The 22,792-nt window shown below is 49.5% G+C and overlaps 7 protein-coding genes across 7 annotated transcripts; 5 read left to right on the top strand and 2 right to left on the bottom strand.

The window, feature by feature from the left end:
* The first annotated feature begins 2 nt into the window (after positions 1 to 2).
* GGI43DRAFT_401896 (Endonuclease/exonuclease/phosphatase) lies at positions 3 to 4,690 on the top strand. Its single transcript, XM_083205635.1, has 3 exons — positions 3 to 516; positions 579 to 4,114; positions 4,188 to 4,690. Exons 1-3 carry the CDS (start codon positions 460 to 462, stop codon positions 4,303 to 4,305), a joined length of 3,711 nt encoding a protein of 1,236 aa, XP_083061495.1. The 5' UTR covers positions 3 to 459; the 3' UTR covers positions 4,306 to 4,690.
* A 478-nt stretch (positions 4,691 to 5,168) lies between these two features.
* On the top strand, positions 5,169 to 6,687 carry GGI43DRAFT_339365 (CRAL-TRIO domain-containing protein). Its single transcript, XM_083202105.1, has 2 exons — positions 5,169 to 6,148; positions 6,217 to 6,687. Exons 1-2 carry the CDS (start codon positions 5,491 to 5,493, stop codon positions 6,648 to 6,650), a joined length of 1,092 nt encoding a protein of 363 aa, XP_083061494.1. The 5' UTR covers positions 5,169 to 5,490; the 3' UTR covers positions 6,651 to 6,687.
* A 2,059-nt stretch (positions 6,688 to 8,746) lies between these two features.
* Positions 8,747 to 11,152, top strand: GGI43DRAFT_339370 (BCS1 N terminal-domain-containing protein). Its single transcript, XM_083202106.1, has 3 exons — positions 8,747 to 9,455; positions 9,515 to 9,677; positions 9,728 to 11,152. Exons 1-3 carry the CDS (start codon positions 8,853 to 8,855, stop codon positions 10,894 to 10,896), a joined length of 1,935 nt encoding a protein of 644 aa, XP_083061493.1. The 5' UTR covers positions 8,747 to 8,852; the 3' UTR covers positions 10,897 to 11,152.
* GGI43DRAFT_401890 (TRAPP subunit TRS31) lies at positions 11,151 to 12,339 on the top strand. Its single transcript, XM_083205634.1, has 2 exons — positions 11,151 to 11,608; positions 11,711 to 12,339. Exons 1-2 carry the CDS (start codon positions 11,409 to 11,411, stop codon positions 12,150 to 12,152), a joined length of 642 nt encoding a protein of 213 aa, XP_083061492.1. The 5' UTR covers positions 11,151 to 11,408; the 3' UTR covers positions 12,153 to 12,339.
* Positions 12,340 to 12,907, bottom strand: GGI43DRAFT_401889 (Apc13p protein-domain-containing protein). The gene is made up of 2 exons (XM_083205633.1): positions 12,858 to 12,907; positions 12,340 to 12,798 (listed from the first exon to the last, which is right to left on the bottom strand). The coding sequence occupies exons 1-2, from the start codon at positions 12,858 to 12,860 to the stop codon at positions 12,487 to 12,489; spliced, it is 315 nt and encodes a 104-aa protein (XP_083061491.1). The 5' UTR covers positions 12,861 to 12,907; the 3' UTR covers positions 12,340 to 12,486.
* On the bottom strand, positions 12,908 to 15,003 carry GGI43DRAFT_401887 (aldehyde dehydrogenase). Its single transcript, XM_083205632.1, has one exon. The coding sequence runs from the start codon at positions 14,609 to 14,611 to the stop codon at positions 13,217 to 13,219; it is 1,395 nt and encodes a 464-aa protein (XP_083061490.1). The 5' UTR covers positions 14,612 to 15,003; the 3' UTR covers positions 12,908 to 13,216.
* Positions 15,004 to 15,988: 985 nt separating this feature from the next.
* Positions 15,989 to 21,219, top strand: GGI43DRAFT_401884 (armadillo-type protein). Its single transcript, XM_083205631.1, has 4 exons — positions 15,989 to 16,476; positions 16,542 to 19,569; positions 19,645 to 19,983; positions 20,046 to 21,219. The coding sequence occupies exons 1-4, from the start codon at positions 16,238 to 16,240 to the stop codon at positions 20,508 to 20,510; spliced, it is 4,071 nt and encodes a 1,356-aa protein (XP_083061489.1). The 5' UTR covers positions 15,989 to 16,237; the 3' UTR covers positions 20,511 to 21,219.
* Positions 21,220 to 22,792: the final 1,573 nt, after the last annotated feature.

Raw genomic sequence — 22,792 nt, 5'->3', positions numbered from 1 at the left:
GGTTTCTGGATATGACATAGATCGTCATTTGGGGCGTTTCCTAAAGACACGCAAGCACCTCAGCAAAACTTGAAAGCTTTCCATTTCACAGCCAGGACAGCGACAGGAGATTTCCCCCCTTTTCTCGTGCGCTTCTCGTCGTGCATTTGAAGCGTCTTGATGCTCTTCTTGTTGATCCGCAAATCTTTCTGCATACCCAACAAGGCTGCATAGCCGGAACTCAGACTCGTCACCGCGATCCAATCGGCCCCTCGAAAATCCTCACCTCACTCCACCCCTTTAGACTGCAGCATTTCCCACGCCCGTCTATACAGGAATCCGAACACGTCCTTTTACAACGTCTTACTCTTGCGTCCTGCGAAGTACTTGTCCAAAATCTTGGAGCGCGTATGATCCATTAGGAGACCAAGCTGTGGGTGTAATGGGTAGTTTTGCCCAGAACCCCACCGTCCAGAAACCATGTCTTCCCCCAACATAGACCAAACAGAAGGCAACGGGCCTGATGGCTCTTCCCTCGTGAGTTCTTCTCCTCCTATGGCCAGATGCCATGATTCTAATAACCATGTTCGCTCTACCAGAGGCCCGTCTCGTCGCTCCTCGCCCGATTCGAGAACATGAATGTCAACCCTCCGTCGCAAACACAGCCTACCTCTGCTCCAGCACCTCCCCAGCCGCGAAAACTCTCCCCGGGGCCAAAGCCAGACAGATTAAAGACCCTCAAGACGGGGCAAGATTCTACATACGGTCCTCCTTCCCCGATCACTCCCGCCAAGCCGTCAAACCTGAAGGACCGCGCTTTTGCTACGGCGTCTCCTGTAAGCCGCGATAGAGGGGCACCGATCCCACCGCCTCCCCTGTCTACACGGCCGGCGCCGCCTGTTGCGTTGAAGCCTCAAGTGCTGCCTCACCCACCGGCAGTTACAGTTCAACCTCCTCTGTCACCCCCCAAGGGAAGCGCGTTGAACAGCGCTCCTGGTGAACGGTCACCGTTCCTAGGTCCGGCTGCGATTTCTACTTCCGCCACGCCTAGCCGATCTCCTACGCCGCTCAGGATACCGAGCCGACCGCATAGTCCCACCAGCAACGGTGGTGGTAGTGGTACCGCAACGCCGCGATCTCCAAGGCAAGGAATTTCGAAAGCTCCGTCGCCGCCGCCTCCCAGACGATCTGCCGAGTTAAAGCGCGAGAAGGAACGAGAAAGAGAATGGAAGCCTGCGCCGCCGCCGCCGCCGCCGCCCGCGTCACGATCAGAGAAGATGTTGATGAGAGCGGCTACTGGGATAGAGGTTAGAGGTAGGCCTGCTGTTCAAAGGTCCAATCGCTCTCAGGAGTCGTCTCCTGTTGGCAGCGCCTCGCGAAGCTCAGAACCCAGGGCAGAAAGCAATCCTCCAGAGCTGCCCTTGCGACCGAGGCCACAGCAACTGAATGATGCGCCGAGTAGGACGAAGCAGATCGCTGGAGCATTTGAGCAGCCTACCCAGCCTACCATCCGTCCATCCTTGTCTGTGCGGAAACCAACACGTGAAGGAGAGCCGAATGGCTTGGGTATTGTCAGGGCCCCAATTACTCCTCAGCTTACTGGGGGTGTTCGCCCTGCTTTGCCCGCACGACCTCAGACTACTGATATTCCCCCACAGCAACCAATGCCGAATAACGTGATAAAGGCGCCTCCAAAACCTCCGCGACCATCTGCTCCGAACCACGCGCAGGTTACTACTCCTTCCACTGCTCTTCCGCCACCTCCACCGTCTGCCGCAAACCGAGTCGTTTCCAACCCTGTTACCCAGCAACTACCCGCAAAGGCACATGGGCGGTCTATGACGGTAGACGTGCCGGCAGCAGGTCATGCTACTGCCGATGTCCGTGCGCCCCCGGCACCTGTGGCTACTGCCGTAGTGAGGCAGACGCCGGCACCTGCTGCGAACGAAGCGATCATTCCGAACTCCGACCCCCCTGCCCAGATTACGGCATACCCCGATGGCTCGAGTACTAACCGCCGGCCTCCATTCATCAAGAAGGGATGTTATGAGATTCAACCAAAGTACGATCCTCGCATCTTTGATGTTTGTGGGCAATATGTCTGCACTACTGGCCCTCTGACTCGGGTGTGGAGCATGCTGGATGGAGAACAAATTGTCAGCTTTGCACACACAGAAGGCGTGAAGGCCACAGCTGTATCGTTCAAGGCCTGCGCGGACCCCGACCAAGAAGGCTCCAAAGTTTGGATTGGCACTAATCTTGGAGAGATTATGGAAGTTGAAGTTGCGACGCAGCGCATAATAATGAGCAAACCGGGTATCCATGGAAAGTCGGAAGTTACCAAGATATACCGACACCTAAACGAGATGTGGACTGTTGACGAAGGCGGAAATTTCCACGTCTGGGGTCCCGATGGCGATGGAGAGCCTAACGTGACTAACTATCCTCATCAGTCTTTCAAGATTCCCAAGGGAGAGAATTTCTCAATAGTGGTTGGGGATGAGCTTTGGCAAGCGACTGGCAAACAATTACGGATATTTGCTCCTACTCAAGATAATTCCAGGCCATTTCAGGTTCTGACAAGACCAATTACAATAGATGGAGCGGGAGATATAACGTCAGGAACGCTGATGAAGAGCTATCCCGGCAAAGTCTTCTTGGGACACGCTGATGGGAAAATCAGCATTTGGTCTACATCCGATTATTCTTGCAAGACAATTGTGAATGTCACCACATGGAAAATCAATACACTATCGGGTGTTGGTCAGTACATTTGGGCAGGATATAACACAGGAAAAGTTTGTGTCTACGACATTGCTCAAACACCGTGGGTTGTTTTGAAGGAGTGGCAGGCACATGACAATACCATCTTAGGGATGAAGGTGGATTTTGCCAGCTCTTATCAACTGGATCAATTACAAGTTGTTTCTCTAGGCGCAGATAGCCGAATCAAGGTATGGGACGGCATGTTGCAAGACGACTGGCTGGAAGACGAGATGAAATCCAAGGATACGACATATTGCGACTTTGACGAGATTAAAACTCTGATATTCACATGGAATGCGGGCGCTTCGACCCCTCATAGTCTTCGGTACTCTAACGGCGATGCCACATTCTTCCAAGATCTTTTACAAGCGAGCGGCTCTCCGGACATCTTGGTCTTTGGATTTCAGGAACTCGTTGACTTGGAAGATAAAAAGGCGACAGCAAAGCGGCTGCTCAAGTCGAAAAAGAAGGAGGGTACAGACCAGGAACGAATGAGCCACCAATATCGAGACTGGCGTGACTTTCTACTCAAAACTTTGGACGACTACATGCCGGCCGATCATTTGTACCATCTTCTGCACACCGCACCCATGGTGGGTCTCTTTACCTGCATTTTTGTCAAAGCTTCGTTGAGGGAAAGGATCACGCATCTGAGCGGTGCTGAAGTGAAGCGAGGCATGGGAGGTCTTCATGGAAATAAGGGAGCAGTTGCCGTTAGATTCCAAATCGACGACTCGTCTCTCTGTTTCGTGAACTGTCACTTGGCAGCGGGCCAAACCCAGGCTAATTCCCGTCATAACGATGCGGCGGCGATTCTCGAAGCCAGCCTATTCCCTGTTGAACGAGATACCGAAACTCGGATTGACACCTTCAGTGGCGGTGGAGATGGCTCCATGGTTCTTGATCACGAACTTTGCATTCTTAATGGTGACCTTAACTACCGTATAGACACAATGTCGCGAGATACAGTAGTGAAAGCTGTGGAGCAAAACAACCTGGCAAAGCTCCTTGAGCGTGACCAACTGCTTGTCGCGCGTCGCCGCAACCCGGCCCTTCGCTTACGAGCATTCGAAGAACTACCAATTACGTTTGCACCAACCTACAAATACGATGTAGGAACAGACACATACGATACTAGCGAGAAACGAAGAAGCCCCGCCTGGTGTGATCGACTTTTGTTCCGAGGACGCGGTCGTGTGCAGCAATTAGACTATAGGCGGCATGAAGTAAGAGTGAGCGATCACCGACCGGTTACAGGAGATTTTCGACTTTGGGTAAAGAAGATTAGACCGAAGGATCGAGCAGCCGCCTGGATGCAATGCCAGCAGGGATTTGAAGACGTTAGGCAGAAGGAGTTGGCGGAAGATAAGTAAGCTTATTCTGAATGATTCTTTAACAAAGAAGTTCAAGTTGAGCATCGTTTACTAATCGGAGATGAATAGGCTATACTATCTAACGAATATTTGTGGTTTCGACGCAGCAACAAGCCATCGGCTAATAAAAGAGAGAGCATCGCGCAAACCGCATAGGAGCCCCAGCAGAAGCAGGGCAGCGTACTAATTTGGATTTTTATTCATCTGTCTAATGTATCGTGTGCTTCAGAGGGAAGCATGTACGACGGCGCTCGTGGGTTGGCGAATAATAGGCCGGCATTTAATACATATGAAAGACTGGGCATTTGCAATGATACAAAGGGAAATGGAGACTGGCCCAATGTTTTCTGGTGTCAGAGGCGCAAGAAAAAGATAAAAAAGCGAGATTTGATGAAAGGTTATGAATTGTTCTTATAGAAAGTCGTGCATATATAATTTTCTAGCGACTGGAGCGTTTCGGGAGAGAGCAAATAAGGGCGGGCTGGTCGAATCTAAGTTGGAGGGTTTTACAGTTTTGAGGGTACAGAGTAGACTAGACAATGGCTATATTTCTTGATTTCACATTAACAAAGAAGGGCTGAAGTGAAGAGCTGTATACTGGATTGATTTATTTGTGTTGGTCCGAAGTCTGTAACGAGGTATGTGCGGGGAGACTATCAAAATGCATACAATGGAAAATTCCAATTTAGGCGTGTCTTACAAAGACAAGATGAAAATGAGTTCAAGTGAAGGATGAGACGAGAGTGAGAGATAGAGAGAATATAAACAAAAAGAGGGCAACAATGCTATGAAAACTACCGCACAAGTTCAGCTATACGGTAGGCAGCTTTACAGGAAAACGAATACGAAAAGCGAATAGTGGCGTGGCCCGGGAGACGTCGAGGCCGAGAAAGATCGGAAAGACGCAGGGGGTCTGGAAATTAAAGAGAAGTCCGGCGGTCGGTCCGGGGGCTTCCGGGTATCCAAATTACTGAATTGGCCAGCAGTGTTAAATTAGCCTCTGTGCTGCCTTTTTTTTTTTGATATATCTGTGTCTTGAAATCAATTTGTTTTTGTTTTTCTTTCAATCAACTTATAATAAGAGCAGAAATACCATTCTTCTCGTCTGTCTACTTTCCGGTTCTCATTTGAATTTGGGCTGCATTTGAAAAGAAGTGAGAATCTTCTTGGCAACCCAACTACCGCGAGAGAGAAATTAGGGGGAATTTGTAAAAAGCCACCAAAAGGGGTGCTAGATGAGAATAGACCAGTGAATCTCTTATCGCCAATCGCATATACACACGGTCGTCTCACACCTCCTTTCACCGACCGGCAGTGAAGCTCTCACTTTTGCAACAACACATATACACGTATCATACAAAACAAAAGAAAAATGGCTACCGCAGCAACATCATCATCACAGGGGCCGAGGAAAACGCCCATCTCGGCACCAACTCCAGAGAGCAAGCCAGTGCTGCGACCAGACCTCACGGCAGAGCAGCAGACAAAGTACGAGGCGCTGCTGGAAAAGGCAAAGGCCTTTGACGAGATCAAGTGCGACAAGGAAAAGGACAAGTCGGGCCCCCTGACGGAGCGCGACCTCTCGTGGCTCACGCGGGACTGCCTGCTGCGCTACCTGCGGGCGACCAAGTGGTCGGTCGACGATGCGGCCAAGCGGCTGCTGTCGACGCTGGCATGGCGCCGCGAGTACGGCATCGACGACTTCACGCCCGACTACATCTCGCCCGAGCAGGAGACGGGCAAGCAGATCATCTTGGGGTTTGATCGCCAGGGGCGGCCGTGCCAGTACCTCAACCCGGGCCGCCAGAACACAGACAGCAGCCCGAGGCAGATCCATCACCTGTTTTACATGGTGGAGCGGGTGATCGACATGATGCCCCCCAACGTGGAGATGCTGAGCCTGATGATCAACTTCAAGCCCAGCAAGCAGAGACAGAACACCAGCGTGCCGATATCGACGGCTAGGGAGGTGCTGCACATTCTGCAGAACCACTATCCCGAGAGGTTGGGCAAGGCACTCATCATCAACGGTAGGTTATGAGCTACATGAGAAAGAAGAAAAAAAAAAAAAAAAACTAGAGCTAACATTGTCTGATAGTGCCTTGGATTGTTAATGGATTCTTCAAAATCATCACCCCCTTCATTGATCCCGTGACCCGGGAGAAGCTCAAGTTCAACGAGGATATGAAGCAGTACGTCCCCACGGAGCAGCTGTGGAACTCCGACTGGAACGGCGACCTGGACTTTGAGTACGATCACGAGACGTACTGGCCTGCCCTCAACGAGATGTGCAAGCAGAAGCGGGAGCAGAGACTGGAGCGATGGATGGCCGCAGGAAAGGCTGTTGGCGAGTCTGAGGAGTATCTCTCTGGCGGTACGGATGTGAGCATCACGGGATTCAAGTACGCAGCCGGAGAAAAGAAGGAGGAACCAAAGGCAGAGACAAAGGCAGAGGCAGAGGCGGAGACGAATGTGCTGGCGGAGAAGCTGGAAGCGGCAAAGCTCGAGGAGACAGTTGAGGCTCAAGCTTGAAGAAAACTAACGGGAAACATTTTTCGGTGAGACTAGCAGTAAGCATTGGTCGGATAGAGGAGTAATCAGTCGGGTTAGACAGAGGACTGTGGGTTAGACATGGTATAGAACGTTTGTCCTTTTTCCCCCCAATCGTCTATAGAACCAAAAAGACTGCCCGCTGTTGGCAGCCAATCTTTGGGATTGTTATACCTTATTAGCAGCAGTAATACACATGACTGCATAATAGATGGATACATAAGACACATAGAGAAAGCATTATATGCCGTGTTACAAGGGCACACACACACATCATCAGGTATGATTCGTCCAATAGCCAAGGCAGTCTGGGAGAGGAGCTGGACTGGGGCCAACAAAGCCAGAATTATGCCTCGGGCGTGAAGACGAGAAATCTGGAGACGGTAAGAACATGCCATCGACTTACATGCATGCTAAAGACGTATTAGCAGTACAAATACTCCTCTCTTGGAGCGTAGATGGAGCCCGGAGGATGCATATAAGATGCTCCATTAGCATTACTAGTAATCACATTCCCTATGACATGTCAAGTTTATAAGACGTCGTTGGGAGCGCATCATCCATCGCGCATGCACCCTGATTTGTCGATCCAGCCCATCGGAATTGCTATCCCCTTTAGAGGCGATCATCAAAGGTGAGCGCCCTATTGCTCAGCAGCATACGAGAAGTACATAAATAGCTGGCGCCCAACCTGAAAAAGCTCCTACGGATCAGCTTCCAACCTCGCTTAGCGGTGTCCGCAACTGAGCCGCACTGCCCCAGGGTGAGATATGCACGTTGGCTGGACCGTTTTCGAGGACCTCCGTTGGCCAGCTCACAATGGGACGCCAAAGAAAGAAGTATTGGCCGCGGCCTTAGGACCCGATAACGTTTCAGTCGTACACAAAAAAAGGTCTGCACACAAAATGTACCCTTTTTTGCGCACTTACACGGGCGGGCAGCGTCGCACTGAGCTGGCCTTGATGCGTTGGGCAATACCGAAGCGTTTCGAATCCATCAATCAAAGGTGCTTTAAAAGGCCACCGCACGACGCAGTCTTCAGTCCGTTTTGCATTGCATGAGAGGGAAAATCCATCCCGTGCCACTCTGACAGGTTCTTGCTGTCTGCTGCAAACTGCAAAAGCAAAGAAGCCCAACCAAGCGGCAGGTGATGCGATTTCGTTACAAGGTCAAGGGGCAATGGAAAAATAGGGACCGCAAGACGAAAATGCACTCACAATGGAGAATAAAACGCTAAAATGGCCAAAACCTCTCGCTACGGTAGAAGCAGTAGATGTAGTAAAGGCAACAGAGGCTGGAGAGGCGGTATAGCACCAACCTTTTCTAACCAGCTTAGGCCACCCTGCCCGCTGGTTGGCCGAGCACATGCGGATTATGGGTTAAAAGGATCCAGCGCTGAAGATAATCTAGGCGGGCTAGAGAGAGGCAAGAATGATGACGACGCGCTATTCCGAAGCCAGTGGCGCTATTACCCGCCGGCGGTTGAAAAGGTGGTGTACTTCGTATGCATCAGCTCGGAATCCGTCGCAGGGCTAACTCGTCTGAATCTATGCATCTAATTGCTCGAGTAAACGCCTTATTCAGCCGCGGGTTGCGTACCATAGTCTCGCGGCCTACTCAAAGGATGAGTTCGTCTGTATTATTTTCGCCACCCAGGAGCAGCACGGGACTGGCTCCCAACACTGTGGATAGATGTATATGCTCTGGTCTTGTGCTTGGACTCAAGTCTGGTTTTCAAAACGAAACATAAAACAGAAAAGAGGGGAGGAAGAGTCTCCGGGGTCAGGCATTTATTTGGGTATGGCTGGGCAGAACCGCATTCGTTGGGTCTAGTGAGAGGCCGCAGCTGTGATTCCCATAGGTAGTTTGATGTTGTAGCATCTATCATGCACATGAAACTGATAACCTCTCTGGGTGGCGTTGGGCCTAGCAAAGTTCCAGGCACGTCGTAAAGAAGGTAAACATCGGTCATCGGTGTCCGAGGACGTGGATCGAGTAACCGCCGTAGCTCGTCTTTAGCTTGCTCTCGGTTCCTGCTGAAAGTAGTATATATGTGCCTAAAGCCACCAGGATGACGTGTTGAGCTGGAAGCTGAGATCCAGCTTACTTTTTCTTTTATTCAAATAGTCAGCCTCCTGCCTTTCGTTGAGCCTCAATATTGGTTCACGCCTCTCAGCACTCATCATGACCCTAGTGTCTATCGTCAGCTCCTTTAGCAGGATGAGCCTCCCTCCCATCTTTAGCACACCCGTAGCAAACACATCATCATTCAATGCTTCATCTTTCACTACCACTATCAGAGGGGAGAATGCTGCGGAAGCAGGTAGCAGCTCGAACATTCCTTTCGGTGCTGGCGGCATGGTAGATACCATTCTCACAACGACTGGTCACGCGTCGCCTCTCGCACAACTTGTTCTCTTTATTTATCGACTTCTGGGCACACAGTTCGGTCTGGATCCGTCAATGGTACTGGCTATTTTAGGATTCGTATGGGGCGCATTGAAGATTGGTTCACAGATCTATGACTCTGTCCAGCGGTTTGTTGACGATTATCTCATGTGCGCCATGTACGTTTCTGAAGATGACCACATATATATGCATCTGATGAAATGGTTATCCCATCACCCCAGTATTAAAAACAACCAATATCTCATGGCTCAAACCGTCTGGAAAAGCGCTTGGGAAGAAGAAGATGAACTGGAAGATGCACTATTCTGGACAAACGGTGGCGAAGCTGATGGTGGCGATAAGATGTACCTGAATTTTTCTAACCAAGCAGCCAAATCGGTACGTATTTGTTAGTGAATAACTTTAGAAACAGTGTAAGCTGACGAAAATGCCTATAGAGTCCTAGATTTGTCCCTGCTATGGGTTCAACAGCATTTTGGCATAAGGGGACATATTTTAGAGTCCATCGAAAAAAGGAGTCGTTTGTCAATACTCATTCGTGGGGAGGTCCAATGAAAGATCTCGAAGAGGTTAAGATCTCGTGCTTCGGACGCTCAATAGGTCAGTGTGCTAAGTCCTTCCTCCCGAATCAGTCACTAACTGTTGTGAAGATCCTATCAAGCAGCTGCTATCAGATGCGAAAGGCCTGTACTATAACGATACTCGTCAGAAAACAACCATCTATCGCCCAAGGGTCAAGGAGCAACGGCGAGATCATAACATGTGGCAGCAAGTGGCACGGCGCCCTGTAAGACCCATGTCAACAGTTGTGCTCGACTCTTGCGAAAAACACGATGTTTTGTCCGACATTAACGAGTATCTGCACCCTTCGACACCACGATGGTACGCATCTCGCGGAATTCCGTTGAGGCGAGGTTATCTCTTCCATGGACCACCAGGTACCGGAAAGACCAGTTTTTCCTTTGCACTGGCAGGCGTATTTGGCATCGACATTTATGTCATTAGTCTGCAGGACGCCGGTGTGAACGAAGAAGATTTGGCGACACTATTCACTAAACTGCCACGAAGATGCATAGTCCTTCTAGAAGATATTGATACCGCAGGGCTACGACGAGATCTTAGCACCGAAAGCGAGGATAAAACAGAAGATAGTAAAAGCGAAGATAAGGAGAAGAAAGATAGAAAGAAGAAGAAGCGAAAGGCCGATACCAGCGACAGCGAGTCGGAGAGCGAACCTGAAAGAAAGCCGAGGAAACGAGGCTCTAGAAAGAAGGATTTCGGCAAAAGTAACACTGTGGCAGTGGAAGGTATATCTTTATCCGGACTTTTGAATGCCATTGATGGCGTCGCATCTCACGAAGGCCGAATTCTCATCATGACCACCAATAAGCCCGAGGCTCTCGACGAGGCATTGATTCGTCCTGGAAGAGTAGACGTTCAAGTAAATTTCAGCAATGCTAGCAGCGTCCAGGCTGGTGAGTTGTTCCATCGAATGTATGAGGCGTCACGCCTGAAGGAAACAACCAAGACGGTAAATGGCAAAGAAAGAGTGGAAGAGCTGGCAGAAAAGACGAATGAGCAGCCAACAGCCAGGAACTCTATTGATGAATTAGACTCCGTCACACCTGAAGAGATGAAAGAGATATCAGAAGAATTCGGCCGAAGAATCCCAGAAGGCATCTTCTCTCCTGCGGAGATTCAGGGATTCCTCCTCAAGCGCAAAAAGTTCCCGCGCCGAGCGCTGGATGAGGTATCAGAGTGGGTAGAAGCTTCATTGCGACAGAAGGAGGCGAATTCCAAAGTCTTGACTGTGCAGTGAAGTCTTTAAGCCCTTGAATCTGATTATAGTATATGGATTCCATCATTGATTGATGGATGGACGAAGTAGTTTGTAGTATCACACAGCTTCTGGTTCTCTCATAATATAGATGTTACGGGGATTCCGGTATTGGTGTTGGGGCTGTAATTGTCTTTTCTTGTCTTTGCACAGGCCATTTTCGGTATATTTTATTGTTTGGCCATAATTGTTATAATAACGACATTCTTGTTGAATTTGTCCAAATATGTGTAAATGTGATGAAGATGCAGAAAGTGACTTGTAATCGTTGCCCTTCCAGGCAGTCGCTCTTGAGCGGGCAGGAGGTACGTACAGCCAAGTACAGTCAGCCCCACGTCCTGAATCTCTCACAAGGTACAAGCTACATGCAAGTGCCACCGTCCCTCACATTAAATCATCGCCGCCGCATCTCGTTCGTTTCACCCACTTGAACACCCTGATATCGCAAGGACGGCAATGCGCCGCTATTCCGCCCGGTAATCGCTAGCTTCAGGATGTCGTCACTACCCTCAAGCGCCTCCACGGGCAAAGATTCCGGTCTTCGCGTGCCCAGCAATGGCAAAACCATCTACCACCGCCCGCTCAATCGCACCAAGACCTCCGAGCTCAGCCAGGCCAGCTTTGCCTTTCTGTTCTCCGAGATGGTAGCATATGCGCAGAAGCGCGTAAAGGGTATCCAAGAGCTGGAACACAGGTATGTCTCTTTGGTTCACCTACACCTCCTGATATCCCCTCCCGAATCAAGACTCCCAGCCAAGGCAATGATGGAAACTAATGTTGCCATGCGACACTCTAGACTCAACGTCCAGGGCCATTCTATAGGCATCAAGCTCCTCGATCTCCTCCTCTACCGTGAGCCTGTTCGGACCCAGCTGCGACCTCAGAACGTAGTTGCTCTCCTCCACTTCATCAAGCAGAACGTATGGCAACACCTCTTCGGCAGACAAGCGGACAGACTAGAAAAGTCGACGGACGCAGAGAAACCGGATGAGTACATGATTATCGACAACGAGCCGCTTGTCAACCAATACATTAGCGTACCCCGCGAAATGAGCCAGTTAAACTGCGCCGCCTTCGTCGCTGGCGTGGTAGAGGGGGTATGTGACGGCGCAGACTTCCCCGCAAGGGTGACGGCACACACCGTCGGAGAGGGCGATATGTGGCCTGGAAAGACTGTTTTCCTGGTCAAGTTTAGAAGCGAAGTGGTGGAGAGAGAGGCTTTCTTGGCGAAGAGTTGATTTTAAACGATTTGATATGGTTCAAGACTAGAAAGACGGAGTTTGAAAGAAGGGCACAATGGGACGGAGTTTTGGAGTTGATGGCATGGTCAGCAATCGTCTGCTTTGATTGATACGTCGGTTCAAGGCTACTGCAGGCTGTAGACGGATTCGATAATTTAATGTAGCTTGTTTGCACGATGTAGAATTGATGAGATGAAAAATCGATTTATAACCATAGCTTCCTAGCCATTCGTAACGCCATGCCAATCCCTAAACCTGTAGTTTCTACTCCCGCTTACTTAATTGAAAAATTACAAAGCCCCATCATTCTGCCTCACAAATTGAAATCCCTTCACCGCGGCAGTGCCTTTGACGCCTTGCTCGGCCCAGCAGCCTTGCTCTCTGAACTGGGTCCCTTTCTCATCAAGTCTGATAGGCCGAGGTCCTTCCACGAGGGCTCCTTGACGCGCTGCGTCGCGCGCTGGATACCAAAGGCGGCGTGCTGATCCGGAACAACATCATCCTCGTCTTCTGGGTTGATGGGCCGGTACTGAGGCGGGACGTAAATCTCGTCATCGGGGAGCTTATCCTTGCAGAAGTCCTCAAAGAGATCCGCGTCGCCGGAGCGATGCATGTGCACGTAGTTGAAGCACGAGTCTTTGTTCTAGGTTATACGTGTTAGTTATTCAGTGAGAGTGTGGTACTAGGTTTAATTAAGCGTACCATGGTGACAATATGTGAAATGTTAATGAAGCTTTGATGATGTTATTATCTCAGTAGTGGATGGAGGAATCCAGTATGAACCCAAAGCTCACTGAGCCAAGGGACTTTAATGTGGGGCAATGTTGTGAACACAGGGCCTACGAATGAACCAGCGATGGCTTCGACAGAGCTTCAATGTTGACATTAAGTCTAATGTAATATGAGTATATGCCTTTTTCTTTATATCACTAGAGGGCATAGTATCTCTTACAATGTTGTAAAAAAAAGTTTCATTTGTCAATTTTCATTTGCCAGCTTCTCTCTTCTAATATCATATATCCACCTTACACCTATCGTACAATATCTACGTCTTCTCGACCTTACAAATACTTCTCATGCACACGAATCGTTTTCTTGTTAACAAACTCATGGAATCCAAGCTCACCCAGCTCTCTACCAAAACCAGAATTCTTGACGCCTCCAAATGCAAGGCCGGGGTGGCCATTGAGTGCTGAATTGATAAACACCATGCCAGCATCAATCTGTGCAGCAACTTGCTGAGCGCGCTCGATGTTGGCGGAGGCGACTGCACCACCTAGGCCAAATGTGGTTGCATTGGCCAGCTCGATAGCCTCTTTTTCTGTGTCAACAATGTACAGAGAAGCCACAGGTCCAAAGGTTTCTTCCAAAAACAGTGGGTTCTGTCTTGAGATGTCTGTAATGAGCGTGGGCTCGAAATAGGCACCGGAACGGTCAATTCTCTTTCCACCGACTACAATCGTAGCGCCAGCGGCCTTGGCATCTTCAACTTGCTTCTGAAGTCTTTCTGCGCCGATCTCAGCGAAGAGAGGCCCGATGGTGGTAGACCTATCTCGAGGATCGCCGGCCTTCATGCCCTTGACGAGCTTGGCGAAGCCTTCCTTGTACTTTTCGCCTCGCTCACGACCAACAACGATGTGGCGCTTAAGAGCTACGCATACTTGGCCCATACCCTCCATTCTGCCCTCGAATCCAATACGAATGGCCTCATCGAGATCTGCGTCTTCGAGGACAACAAAGGGATCCGAACCACCAAGCTCAAGAACAGCCTTTTTCAGATTTCTGCCAGCTCGTTCTGAAACTGCCCTGCCAGCCCTCTCACTGCCCGTCATAGCTACTCCTCTGACACGGAAATCATCAATGAGAGTGTGAATTTGAGGGATGGTGGCGAGAATAACTTGGAACACGCCAGCCGGAGCTCCTGCCTGAAGGAAGAGTTTCTCCAAGAACAAAGCTGACCCCGCGACGCTGTTAGCCGGCTTGACCAGCACTGTATTACCAGCGGCGAGCTGAACGGCGGCCACACGAATGACTTGATAGTAAGGGAGATTCCAAGGCTCAATAGCCAAGATTACTCCAAGAGGCTCGGTGACTACCTCCATACCAGGAACGTGTCTGTCGGCAACAGGCTTACTGAACTCTTCGGAATTGTTGGCGTAATACTCTATGATTGAGATGACGAAATCAATTTCACCCTCCATTTGTGCAATTAGCTTGCCCATTTCCGTAACACCAATTTCTGTCATTTCCTTCTTGTTTTGGCGGATCAAATCTGCTAGTTTGGAGAGAATCTTGGCCCGCTCGGTCACAGGGGTGGATCGCCAGACTTTGGTGTAGGCATTGTGTGCCTTGTCGAGAGCAGCAGAGATCTCTGCGTCTGTTGCTGTAGAGAATGTCTTGACGGGTTGGCCATTGCTTGGATCAATTGACTTGAATTCGTCTGCTGTGGCTGACATTTTGCTGTTGCTTTATATGTGGATATGGTTGTCGTTATGAAACTGTATGTTGAAGGAGGGATATATGTGGGTTTTATAGCGTTTGAAGTTGGCAACTATTTATTTTTATACACTTGTTTTCTTGTTTTGTTGTTCTCGATATTGATAGTGGAAATAGAGTCGAATATCCCTCTGGTCCCTGTCTTATATAGGTAGACAAGCTTCTCTACACCAAAGAATGCCTTCCATTTCGTAATTCCGATAGTAACCTCCGCGCCACATACGCTCTCAATGAACTTTAATAATGCAGAAAAGAAGATCTAATCTGTCGGAGATGTCACCCTTGTATAATCCGGGGCTAAGATACTGGAATTGCAAAATAAAGTAAATCTTTACGGTGTAGGCGAGATACACGAGCTCCTGGCACCAAAGACGGCACTTGCCGGGCCCACCGCGGAGGAAGCCATGCGCAGCTGACTATCTTTATCGACATTCTCCAGACCCGGCACGATGCCGGAATTGATAATTACCCCAGACTCTCGCTCGGACTATACATATACAGCTAGCATGATTAGATTTTAAGCTGACCAACTTCGGAGTTAGGCGATTTTGAAGCAGCTTGTGAAACATGGTGCACTCGGATATACTATGCGTTACCTGTTGAGATGCCAAGCGTCATTGGTCATGTCATCTATCCGAACGTCTCCGTGAGTTGTTCTAGACTACCTATGGTGATGGTTTTATAACTGTCGTCTGTAGTAATAGGCTCAATTAAAATTTTAGCTGGGCGTTTTGACTCTATCCAAATGGGGCCAGGGATAGAGTTTTACATTAGCTAGAAACAGCCCGCCATCTTGTCGAATTAAAACGCAAAAAGAACAACTCCCAACCTTTATTTGTGCTTTCTTTAATTAAATGCCTTAATCTGTGTCCATGTCGGTTGCGTTGAAACCTTGCAAGATATCTCAGCATTGTATTATCGAAGTAGCATATATGATATCCCATTCCATGCTATAGATATTTTGTTCTATTCTTTTATCATTCTTTTTATTATTGCCATTGGAGTTATTGAGCTCGTTCTATAATACGTATATTATGCTTCAACAAATATGGCCATCCCTCATTCTGTTACGTCACTTCCGGCGGGCATGTTTCTAAGCAAGTTACTATATGCCTTGGCTACTACATTATAGCACTACATATATCTAGCTAAGTAATAAAACATCATTTGAGCTGATATCCTCGGTACACGTTATAGAGATGAGACGATTCGTTCTGTGTGTGCGACCGCCAAAAGAGGTAAACGCATAGAGACAGCGCTGTCTCATTACTAACGGCAGCTGTGGTGGGGCAGCGCCTGCTGTCTGGTTTGGTGACGTTTACAGGGCCTTTTTCCCTCCGCGAAGCTGCCACCCCGCCTGCCTGGAGCTTGACCCCACTAAGCAGCCTAATCCTCGAGCCTTCGAACTTGAACTTCGAACCTCGATGCTACTCACACTCCTGCCTCATATCACCAAACGGCTTCTATCTCGTGAGAAGCCCTCGCCTCGGCTTCAGCATTAAACGACTACAAGCTGCTGGTAGATGCACTGATCGGCACCACTCTACCTTCTGAAGACAGCGAGGAGCAGCCTCCGTCAGCTCACAATGGCCTCCATCGCCGCCTCTGCCGCCACGCCCCAGGCCGTCATAGGCCATGTCCAGAAGCTAGGCGATGCCGATCCCGACTTTCGTTTCATGTCCCTCAACGACTTGCTCCAGCTGCTCACGACTGCGAGAGATGATTTCCTTCAGCACGATTACAACATTGCCGCGAGAACGGTCGATGGCATCATCAAGACGTTGGACGATCAGAATGGAGAGGTCCAAAACTTGGCAATTAAGTGGTCTGTTCAGCCTCCTGGCCTACATCTTTTTACACTGAAGTTACTAACGCTTTATCAACTTGTAGTCTTGGACCACTTGTTGGCAAAGTCCCGACTCCCATTATTGCCCCCATGATCGATAAGCTCTCATCGTTGAAGCTCAAGAATTCTGTTGATACCGCTGTGCCAGCGTTAGCTCTACGAGCCGTTATAACCGCGCTTCCTCGACCTATCCCAGGCATTCCAAGCAGTTCTAGTGTTCAAGAGGCATACAACGCCATCAGCCGTGTGCTAATTCCCAGACTCATTGGACCCGGACCTTTGACACGAACCCCACAAGCGCCGAGAATCAATCTGCCTGCTGTCCCGACCGGGCTTTTGCAGGATGAGAATGGAGTCAACGCTGAAGCTGTCGATGTCCTAGTAGAAGTTGTGCGATGTTTCGGTCCCTTGCTGCAGCAGGTCGAGGTGGAGGCGATGCAAGAAGTCGTCTTGCTACTACTGCAAGGGGACAAGGCTTCTTCTGTGGTCAAGAAGAGGGCAGTAGTTGCTATATCTATGCTTGCCGTCTACCTATCCGACGCTCATCTGGCAGATGTCATTAATAGAATTACCACTGACCTGTCCAAGTCCAATGTCTCTCCAGTCACCCGCCGTCTCTATATTTCAATAATGGGCAGCATGGCCCGGTCAATTCCTCCCCGATTCGGCGTGCATCTTCAAAAGACAACTCCTTTCATTCTTGCCGCCTTGTCTGAAGCGGAGCTCGAAGAGCATACTGAAAAGATTAGTGATGGTGACGACTTGGGCCCAGAATTCAACGAAATTCGAGAGACTGCTTTGGTCGCGCTTGAGGCATTCTTGGCTTCTTGCCCTCAGGAGATGCGGCCTTTCACAGACGATGCTCTTACCTCTTGCTTACGGTATCTGAAATATGATCCCAATTATGCCGTGGATGACGACGAAGACATGGACGTAGATGAAGAGGAAGAGGAAGATCAAGATGACGAGTTCGAGGACGACGATGGCTTTGAGGATGACGATGATGATGCAAGCTGGAAAGTCCGTCGATGTGCTGCGAAAGCCATATACACTCTCATTTCCACCCGTGGCAGCGGCGATCTTCTAGACAACGGCATCCTGTACAACCAGGCTGCTCCACATCTTGTGAAGCGCATTGAGGAGAGAGAGGAAAACGTTCGTCTCGAGGTCATCTCTGCTCTGTCGCTGCTTATCCGCAAGACAGGCGAAGGCCTTCATACGGTAGATCTCACTCGAGACGAGTACGAGCCTGAAATGGTCTCTCAGATCCCCGTCAACCGTAAGAGGAGAAGGCAAAGCAGTGCTGGGGGCTCAAGCGCTGCCAAGTTTATGGCGGGCTCTGGTATCACCTCACCTGGCGCAGCGAAGATTCCTGCTCAAGGCCCACGAGCAGATCTCTCCAAGTTAACGCCAAGCATCGTCAAGGCCGCAACTAAGCAGCTGAAGGGAAAGACTGTGCCCACGAAGCAAGCTATTATTAGTATGCTGGATGACCTGGTATCTGTTCAACACGGTGGCCTTGTCGACTTTTTCCCTGAAGTCATCGGACCCATCGTTGATGCCATCAAGACTACTAGCACCAGCTCGATCTCGTCTTCTCTTGCCGCCGCAGGAGGCTCCGCATCTGCAACTCCAAGCACTCTGCGCGTCGCCTCATTGAAGCTTATAAGTGATATTGCCAAAACACATTCATCTTCAGTGCTTCAGCCATACCTGAGCAAGGTTGTTGCTGGAGTCGCGTCGGCCGTTCATGACCGCTTTTACAAAATCTCAAGCGAGGCAATTCGCACATCAGAAGAGCTTGTTAAGGCCATCACTCCTCCACGAGCTCGCGGTTCTGGGTCAAAATTCAAAGACGACTTGGACAAGCTCTACGAAGTTATTGTGGATCGTGGCTCTGCAAATGATGCTGATGCGGAGGTCCGACAACGTGCTATTCATGCTCTAGGAATTCTCATTTCCAGGACCTCTAGCGCAGAAGGAGCTGGCCTCTTGTCGGCTGAGAAACGAACTGTCGCTTTGAATATCCTCCAGGAGAGAATGAAGAATGAGACAACCCGTCTGGCTGCGGTTCGCGCCGTGGATAATGTTGCAGCATTTGCTGTCTCTCCGGACCAGTTAGAGCAATCGTGGATCCAAGACGTCGCCCTGGAGCTCTCGGCTCAGCTACGAAAGGCAAACCGATCTCTGCGAGGTTCTAGCGTCCAGGCTCTCAAGCACCTCGTGCTCTCAGCGGCTACTCAAGGCAAGCTAGAACCAGCTACTATCCAGGGAATTGTCTCCGCTCTGCTGCCCACCATCAAGAACAGCGACACACACCTCCTCGGCCCTACTTTGATCATTCTTGGCAACATGGTAAAGGATCATTCAGACCTGATTATCAACGAAGAGATGATTGGCGCGCTTTGCCAGCTACTGAAATCTCACTTTGCAAGTATCGTCCTCGACCAGCTGCTTGACCTGATCAGCCGCGTTGGCCAGAGTGGTGCCGGTGAACCGCTTATGCAAGGTCTTCTAAAGGACGTAAGCGTTCAGGGTGACCCGGGTGTTGTCGGCAAGGTTATAGGAACCCTTCTGGTGACTGGCGGTACCTCAGCTGGCGTTTCTCTTGATAGCTTCGTTACGGAGCTTCACGGAAGTACAGAACGTGGCGATGAAGCCGGCGTGAGCCTTGCCCTTGCTGTTCTAGGAGAATCGGGGATGAGACTCGGAGACAAGTCACCTCTCAAGCCTCAATTATTCCTGGACCAATTCCATTCAGAACCAGACAAAGTGTCGCTGGCCGCTGCCGTTGCGCTTGGCCGGGCTGGCTCTGGAAACATTCCCGAGTATCTCCCAATCATTCTCAAAACCATGGAGAGTGGAGGTAATACGCAGTACCTGCTCATCCAGTCGATTAAAGAGATCCTGCAGTCAATCTCATCGCAGTCTGCCGATCTTCGGGGCTACGCTACTCCCATCTGGGATCAGCTCCTAGCAGCTTCATCGAATGCTGACAACAAGATCATCTGCGCTGAGTGTGTCGGCCGCCTCGCCACCCTGGATCCTGCCACTTTTATGCCTAAATTACAGGTAAGTTACTTCTGGAGGAGCATATATTGTACAAAGCATTACAAGTATACAAGACATTGATGTTATTTTACGTAGACACTCTTGAAAGATCATTCATCAGGAATCCGAGGCATGGCAGTCCAGGCAGTCAGATATACACTTCCAGAGAGTGACGAGACATTCGATGCCATGCTTCGTAATGTCCTTATCGAAATGCTTCTGGTTATGCTGCAAGATTCAGATATGGAAATTCGGCGACTGGCCATGACGACGCTGAATTCAGCCGCTCACAACAAGCCAGACCTCATTCTACCACACCTAGGCGAGCTGCTACCTTTCGTTCTTAGCGAATCGGTGATCAAGAAGGAGCTTATTCGTGAGGTTATGCTTGGTCCATTCAAGCACAAGGTCGACGACGGCCTGGAAGTGCGCAAGGTGAGTAGATTTTACCATTCCCCAAGTATTTCTGCATGTCGCTGACATCAGTTTCAATACAGAGCGCGTACGAGACCCTCTATGCACTCATGGAGACGGCTTTCACGCGAATCAACAACATTGACTTTTATGACCGAGTGATCGCGGGTCTTAAGGATGACAACGACATTCGTCAACTTTGCAATCTCATGGTTACCAAGCTCATCGTGATCGACCCTGATGAGACAGCAAGACGGCTGGACTCGATCGCCGAGGCCTACCGTGGAGTCCTATCGATTAAGCTCAAGGATAACGCTGTCAAGCAGGATGTTGAGAAGCAAGAAGAAACTAACAAGAGCATACTGAGAGTAACTCTTCTTCTTGGTGATAAGATGAAGGCAATGACTGGAAACGCTGGCGCAGCAACTAGCAACACGGCGGCGGCAGGTGTCTGGACAGGTTACTGGGAATGGGCCAACAAGGAATTTGAAAAGCAGCTTAAAGGCCTTCGGGAGGAAAGCAGCCAGCTCCACACGAGAACCCTTTGAGCAAAATGGGTGCAGTATTAAGCAGTAGTTAGGCCATAATGGATTGACATGAACACACAGACAGCGATACAATGTAACTATAGCATTATGCTTTATAGGCACACGCAATCTTGTGCTCCCACCGAAATGTTACCACTATTATATGTCGCACTACTGCTCTCTCCCAAGAGAAAAATAGAAAAGTCTCATTGTAGGGATGTCATCACCAAATCCAGGCCCTCGGTATTGCGTGGACCCGAGTTTGTCTCTGACCAGTTACCCCATAATGCAAATGCGACGGCTCCGGGCTGGATAAATCCGCTGGGTGAGTCAAGGCGCCATCAGAATGTATCATCACAACTTGGCATACATTTTGTCTGACTTATTCTCCTACGTGCATGAGCAACGTCTCAGAAGATGTTATTATTATATAATAGGTGTTGGTAGGTAGGCGTCGTAAACTAAAAAAGGGTATTACTCAGGATGGCAAGGGTCCAGCTTATCTCTGCTAGGGACGGGCGGATTGCTCGGCAGGCTAAACTAGCTTCCTCATACTTGACGAGCGAGTGAGCGAGCAGTCATATATCGATAATATGCCTCTTCTTATAAACAAGGTTTTTGGCAAGTAGACATGGATTAGATTCTCAATAGTTGAACAGGGTATTACTTCGAGCCCAACCATTTTGACGTACATGTTCGTCAGCAAAATGCGGAGAGAGAGACTCAGCCCACTTGGTAAGGTAGGTAGAAGGAAATATACTGCGAATGCGACTGCTACTGCTTGCTACTGCTACTGCTACTGCTACTGCTACTGCTACTGTTACCACTACCACATGCTTTTGAAACTTGTAGTCTTACACGCCGATCAAAAAACGACCTTCTGTGCCGTGTAAATCCTTGAGTGCTACTTTAACAATTAAGGATTTTCTTAATTCAGGATTATTTCCTCCGGTAAAATCTGCAAGGTGGTCGTATTGCATATATGAACGCGGGAGCCTTATACAAAGTATTAACGCACGGGCATCGGGACCGCATCCTGGCTTGTGCGGACTTCCTAATCTAGCGATTGTCTCTACAGCCAGCGATTGTCTCTCAAACAGGCATTTTCAGGCAGCTCAGCCCTTTTCGTAGAGTAGGCTAGTAAGGGTATGAGTTATTAATCAGGGTAAGACAGCAGCGATCGTTGCCAGGTATTGTGCCAGGTATTTGGCACTATAAGTGCCCAGGTGATACAAAGTGAGGGGAAGGAAGAGAGACACCAAAAGGGAGAGCCTTGTCTCTAGGCGTATATGTCGGTAATCGATGATAGGTCGTCTTAGAATTACCCGAAAAGCGTAAAGATGCCACTTATGGAGGATGAACTAGTGTGAGCAGGGACCGCCATTGGACGTGTGTGGGGGCGAGGGTGTTACGAGATAGCAAGACTTTGAGGATGCTTGGATGCATCCTCCAAGGCGCCAACATGGTCTCAGGCAGAGAGGCGTTGTGGCTTGCACATGGTCGCCCGCGTGAGCGTCCTTTAGTGCGGCTGCACCGGGCGAGCCCATTGCGAGTATAAAGAATGAGGCGGCCGCTCTGTGGAATGTTGTCTTCATTGTCCTGTTTCACACGCAACCAGCAATAGACAACCGCTTATACATACCACATACCTGTTGCACCAAGCAAGATAAAAGAGCCCACGTCCACCCAACCTCTATAACTTATCACATCCACCCTCTCACACAGACGGTGCCCATACAAGACAAACAAAAGGAAAAATGGCTCGACGAAGCATCTACCTCGACCCTTACGGTGACAACGCCCCTCGAGGTGTCACTGGCGAGTCCAGTACCATCTACACATTCTTCCAGGGCGTTGTGCGTGAGGCTCAGACTTGGGTCTCACGTAGCAGACCTGGCGTCAAGGCGCCTACAATCGAGAAGCATACATCTTAAGAGGAACACGTCTCGCCTCGCATGAAGCGCTTCGCACGATCTTTATTGTCTTTCATTTATTTGATATCCATCGATGACTGGATGATTGGCCATCTCGCATTGACGACCAAGGCTGGTGTACCTGGTCCAAAATGTAGTACACATGTGCGGCGATAACAACCAGAGTTAGTCGCCTCTGTGAAACCAATGGCGTTCTTCTTTTCTCGCTCTCTTTCCCTCTTGTTTTCTTTCTTTTGTTTCGTCCATATTGGTTAGGAGTTTTATGGCGCATGTTTCGGAAGTTGGAGGGCAATTTTCTTGCATCATGATGTCCCAGGTTTATTGCCATGTTGATATCATTTTCGGCTGGTGCAGGAAGCTCCAGGCGTT

The sequence above is a fragment of the Trichoderma evansii genome (assembly GCF_050947405.1).
Source record: "Trichoderma evansii strain SZMC 28006 chromosome Unknown GGI43scaffold_7, whole genome shotgun sequence".
Classification (NCBI taxonomy): domain Eukaryota; kingdom Fungi; phylum Ascomycota; class Sordariomycetes; order Hypocreales; family Hypocreaceae; genus Trichoderma; species Trichoderma evansii.
This window is presented reverse-complemented; position numbering and strand designations above follow the sequence as displayed.

Bases quoted from the DNA above. Each gene is read 5' to 3' on its own strand.
- GGI43DRAFT_401896 (XM_083205635.1), top strand. From the start codon at position 460: ATGTCTTCCCCCAACATAGACCAAACAGAAGGCAACGGGCCTGATGGC. The intron at 517-578 runs GTGAGTTCTTCT...TCGCTCTACCAG, and splicing joins GGCCTGATGGCTCTTCCCTC to AGGCCCGTCTCGTCGCTCCT. The intron at 4,115-4,187 runs GTAAGCTTATTC...GGAGATGAATAG, and splicing joins AAGGAGTTGGCGGAAGATAA to GCTATACTATCTAACGAATA.
- GGI43DRAFT_339365 (XM_083202105.1), top strand. From the start codon at position 5,491: ATGGCTACCGCAGCAACATCATCATCACAGGGGCCGAGGAAAACGCCC. The intron at 6,149-6,216 runs GTAGGTTATGAG...ATTGTCTGATAG, and splicing joins CAAGGCACTCATCATCAACG to TGCCTTGGATTGTTAATGGA.
- GGI43DRAFT_339370 (XM_083202106.1), top strand. From the start codon at position 8,853: ATGACCCTAGTGTCTATCGTCAGCTCCTTTAGCAGGATGAGCCTCCCT. The intron at 9,456-9,514 runs GTACGTATTTGT...AAATGCCTATAG, and splicing joins CTAACCAAGCAGCCAAATCG to AGTCCTAGATTTGTCCCTGC. The intron at 9,678-9,727 runs GTCAGTGTGCTA...ACTGTTGTGAAG, and splicing joins GTGCTTCGGACGCTCAATAG to ATCCTATCAAGCAGCTGCTA.
- GGI43DRAFT_401890 (XM_083205634.1), top strand. From the start codon at position 11,409: ATGTCGTCACTACCCTCAAGCGCCTCCACGGGCAAAGATTCCGGTCTT. The intron at 11,609-11,710 runs GTATGTCTCTTT...GCGACACTCTAG, and splicing joins ATCCAAGAGCTGGAACACAG to ACTCAACGTCCAGGGCCATT.
- GGI43DRAFT_401887 (XM_083205632.1), bottom strand. From the start codon at position 14,611: ATGTCAGCCACAGCAGACGAATTCAAGTCAATTGATCCAAGCAATGGC.
- GGI43DRAFT_401884 (XM_083205631.1), top strand. From the start codon at position 16,238: ATGGCCTCCATCGCCGCCTCTGCCGCCACGCCCCAGGCCGTCATAGGC. The intron at 16,477-16,541 runs GTCTGTTCAGCC...ATCAACTTGTAG, and splicing joins CAAAACTTGGCAATTAAGTG to TCTTGGACCACTTGTTGGCA. The intron at 19,570-19,644 runs GTAAGTTACTTC...TATTTTACGTAG, and splicing joins CTTTTATGCCTAAATTACAG to ACACTCTTGAAAGATCATTC.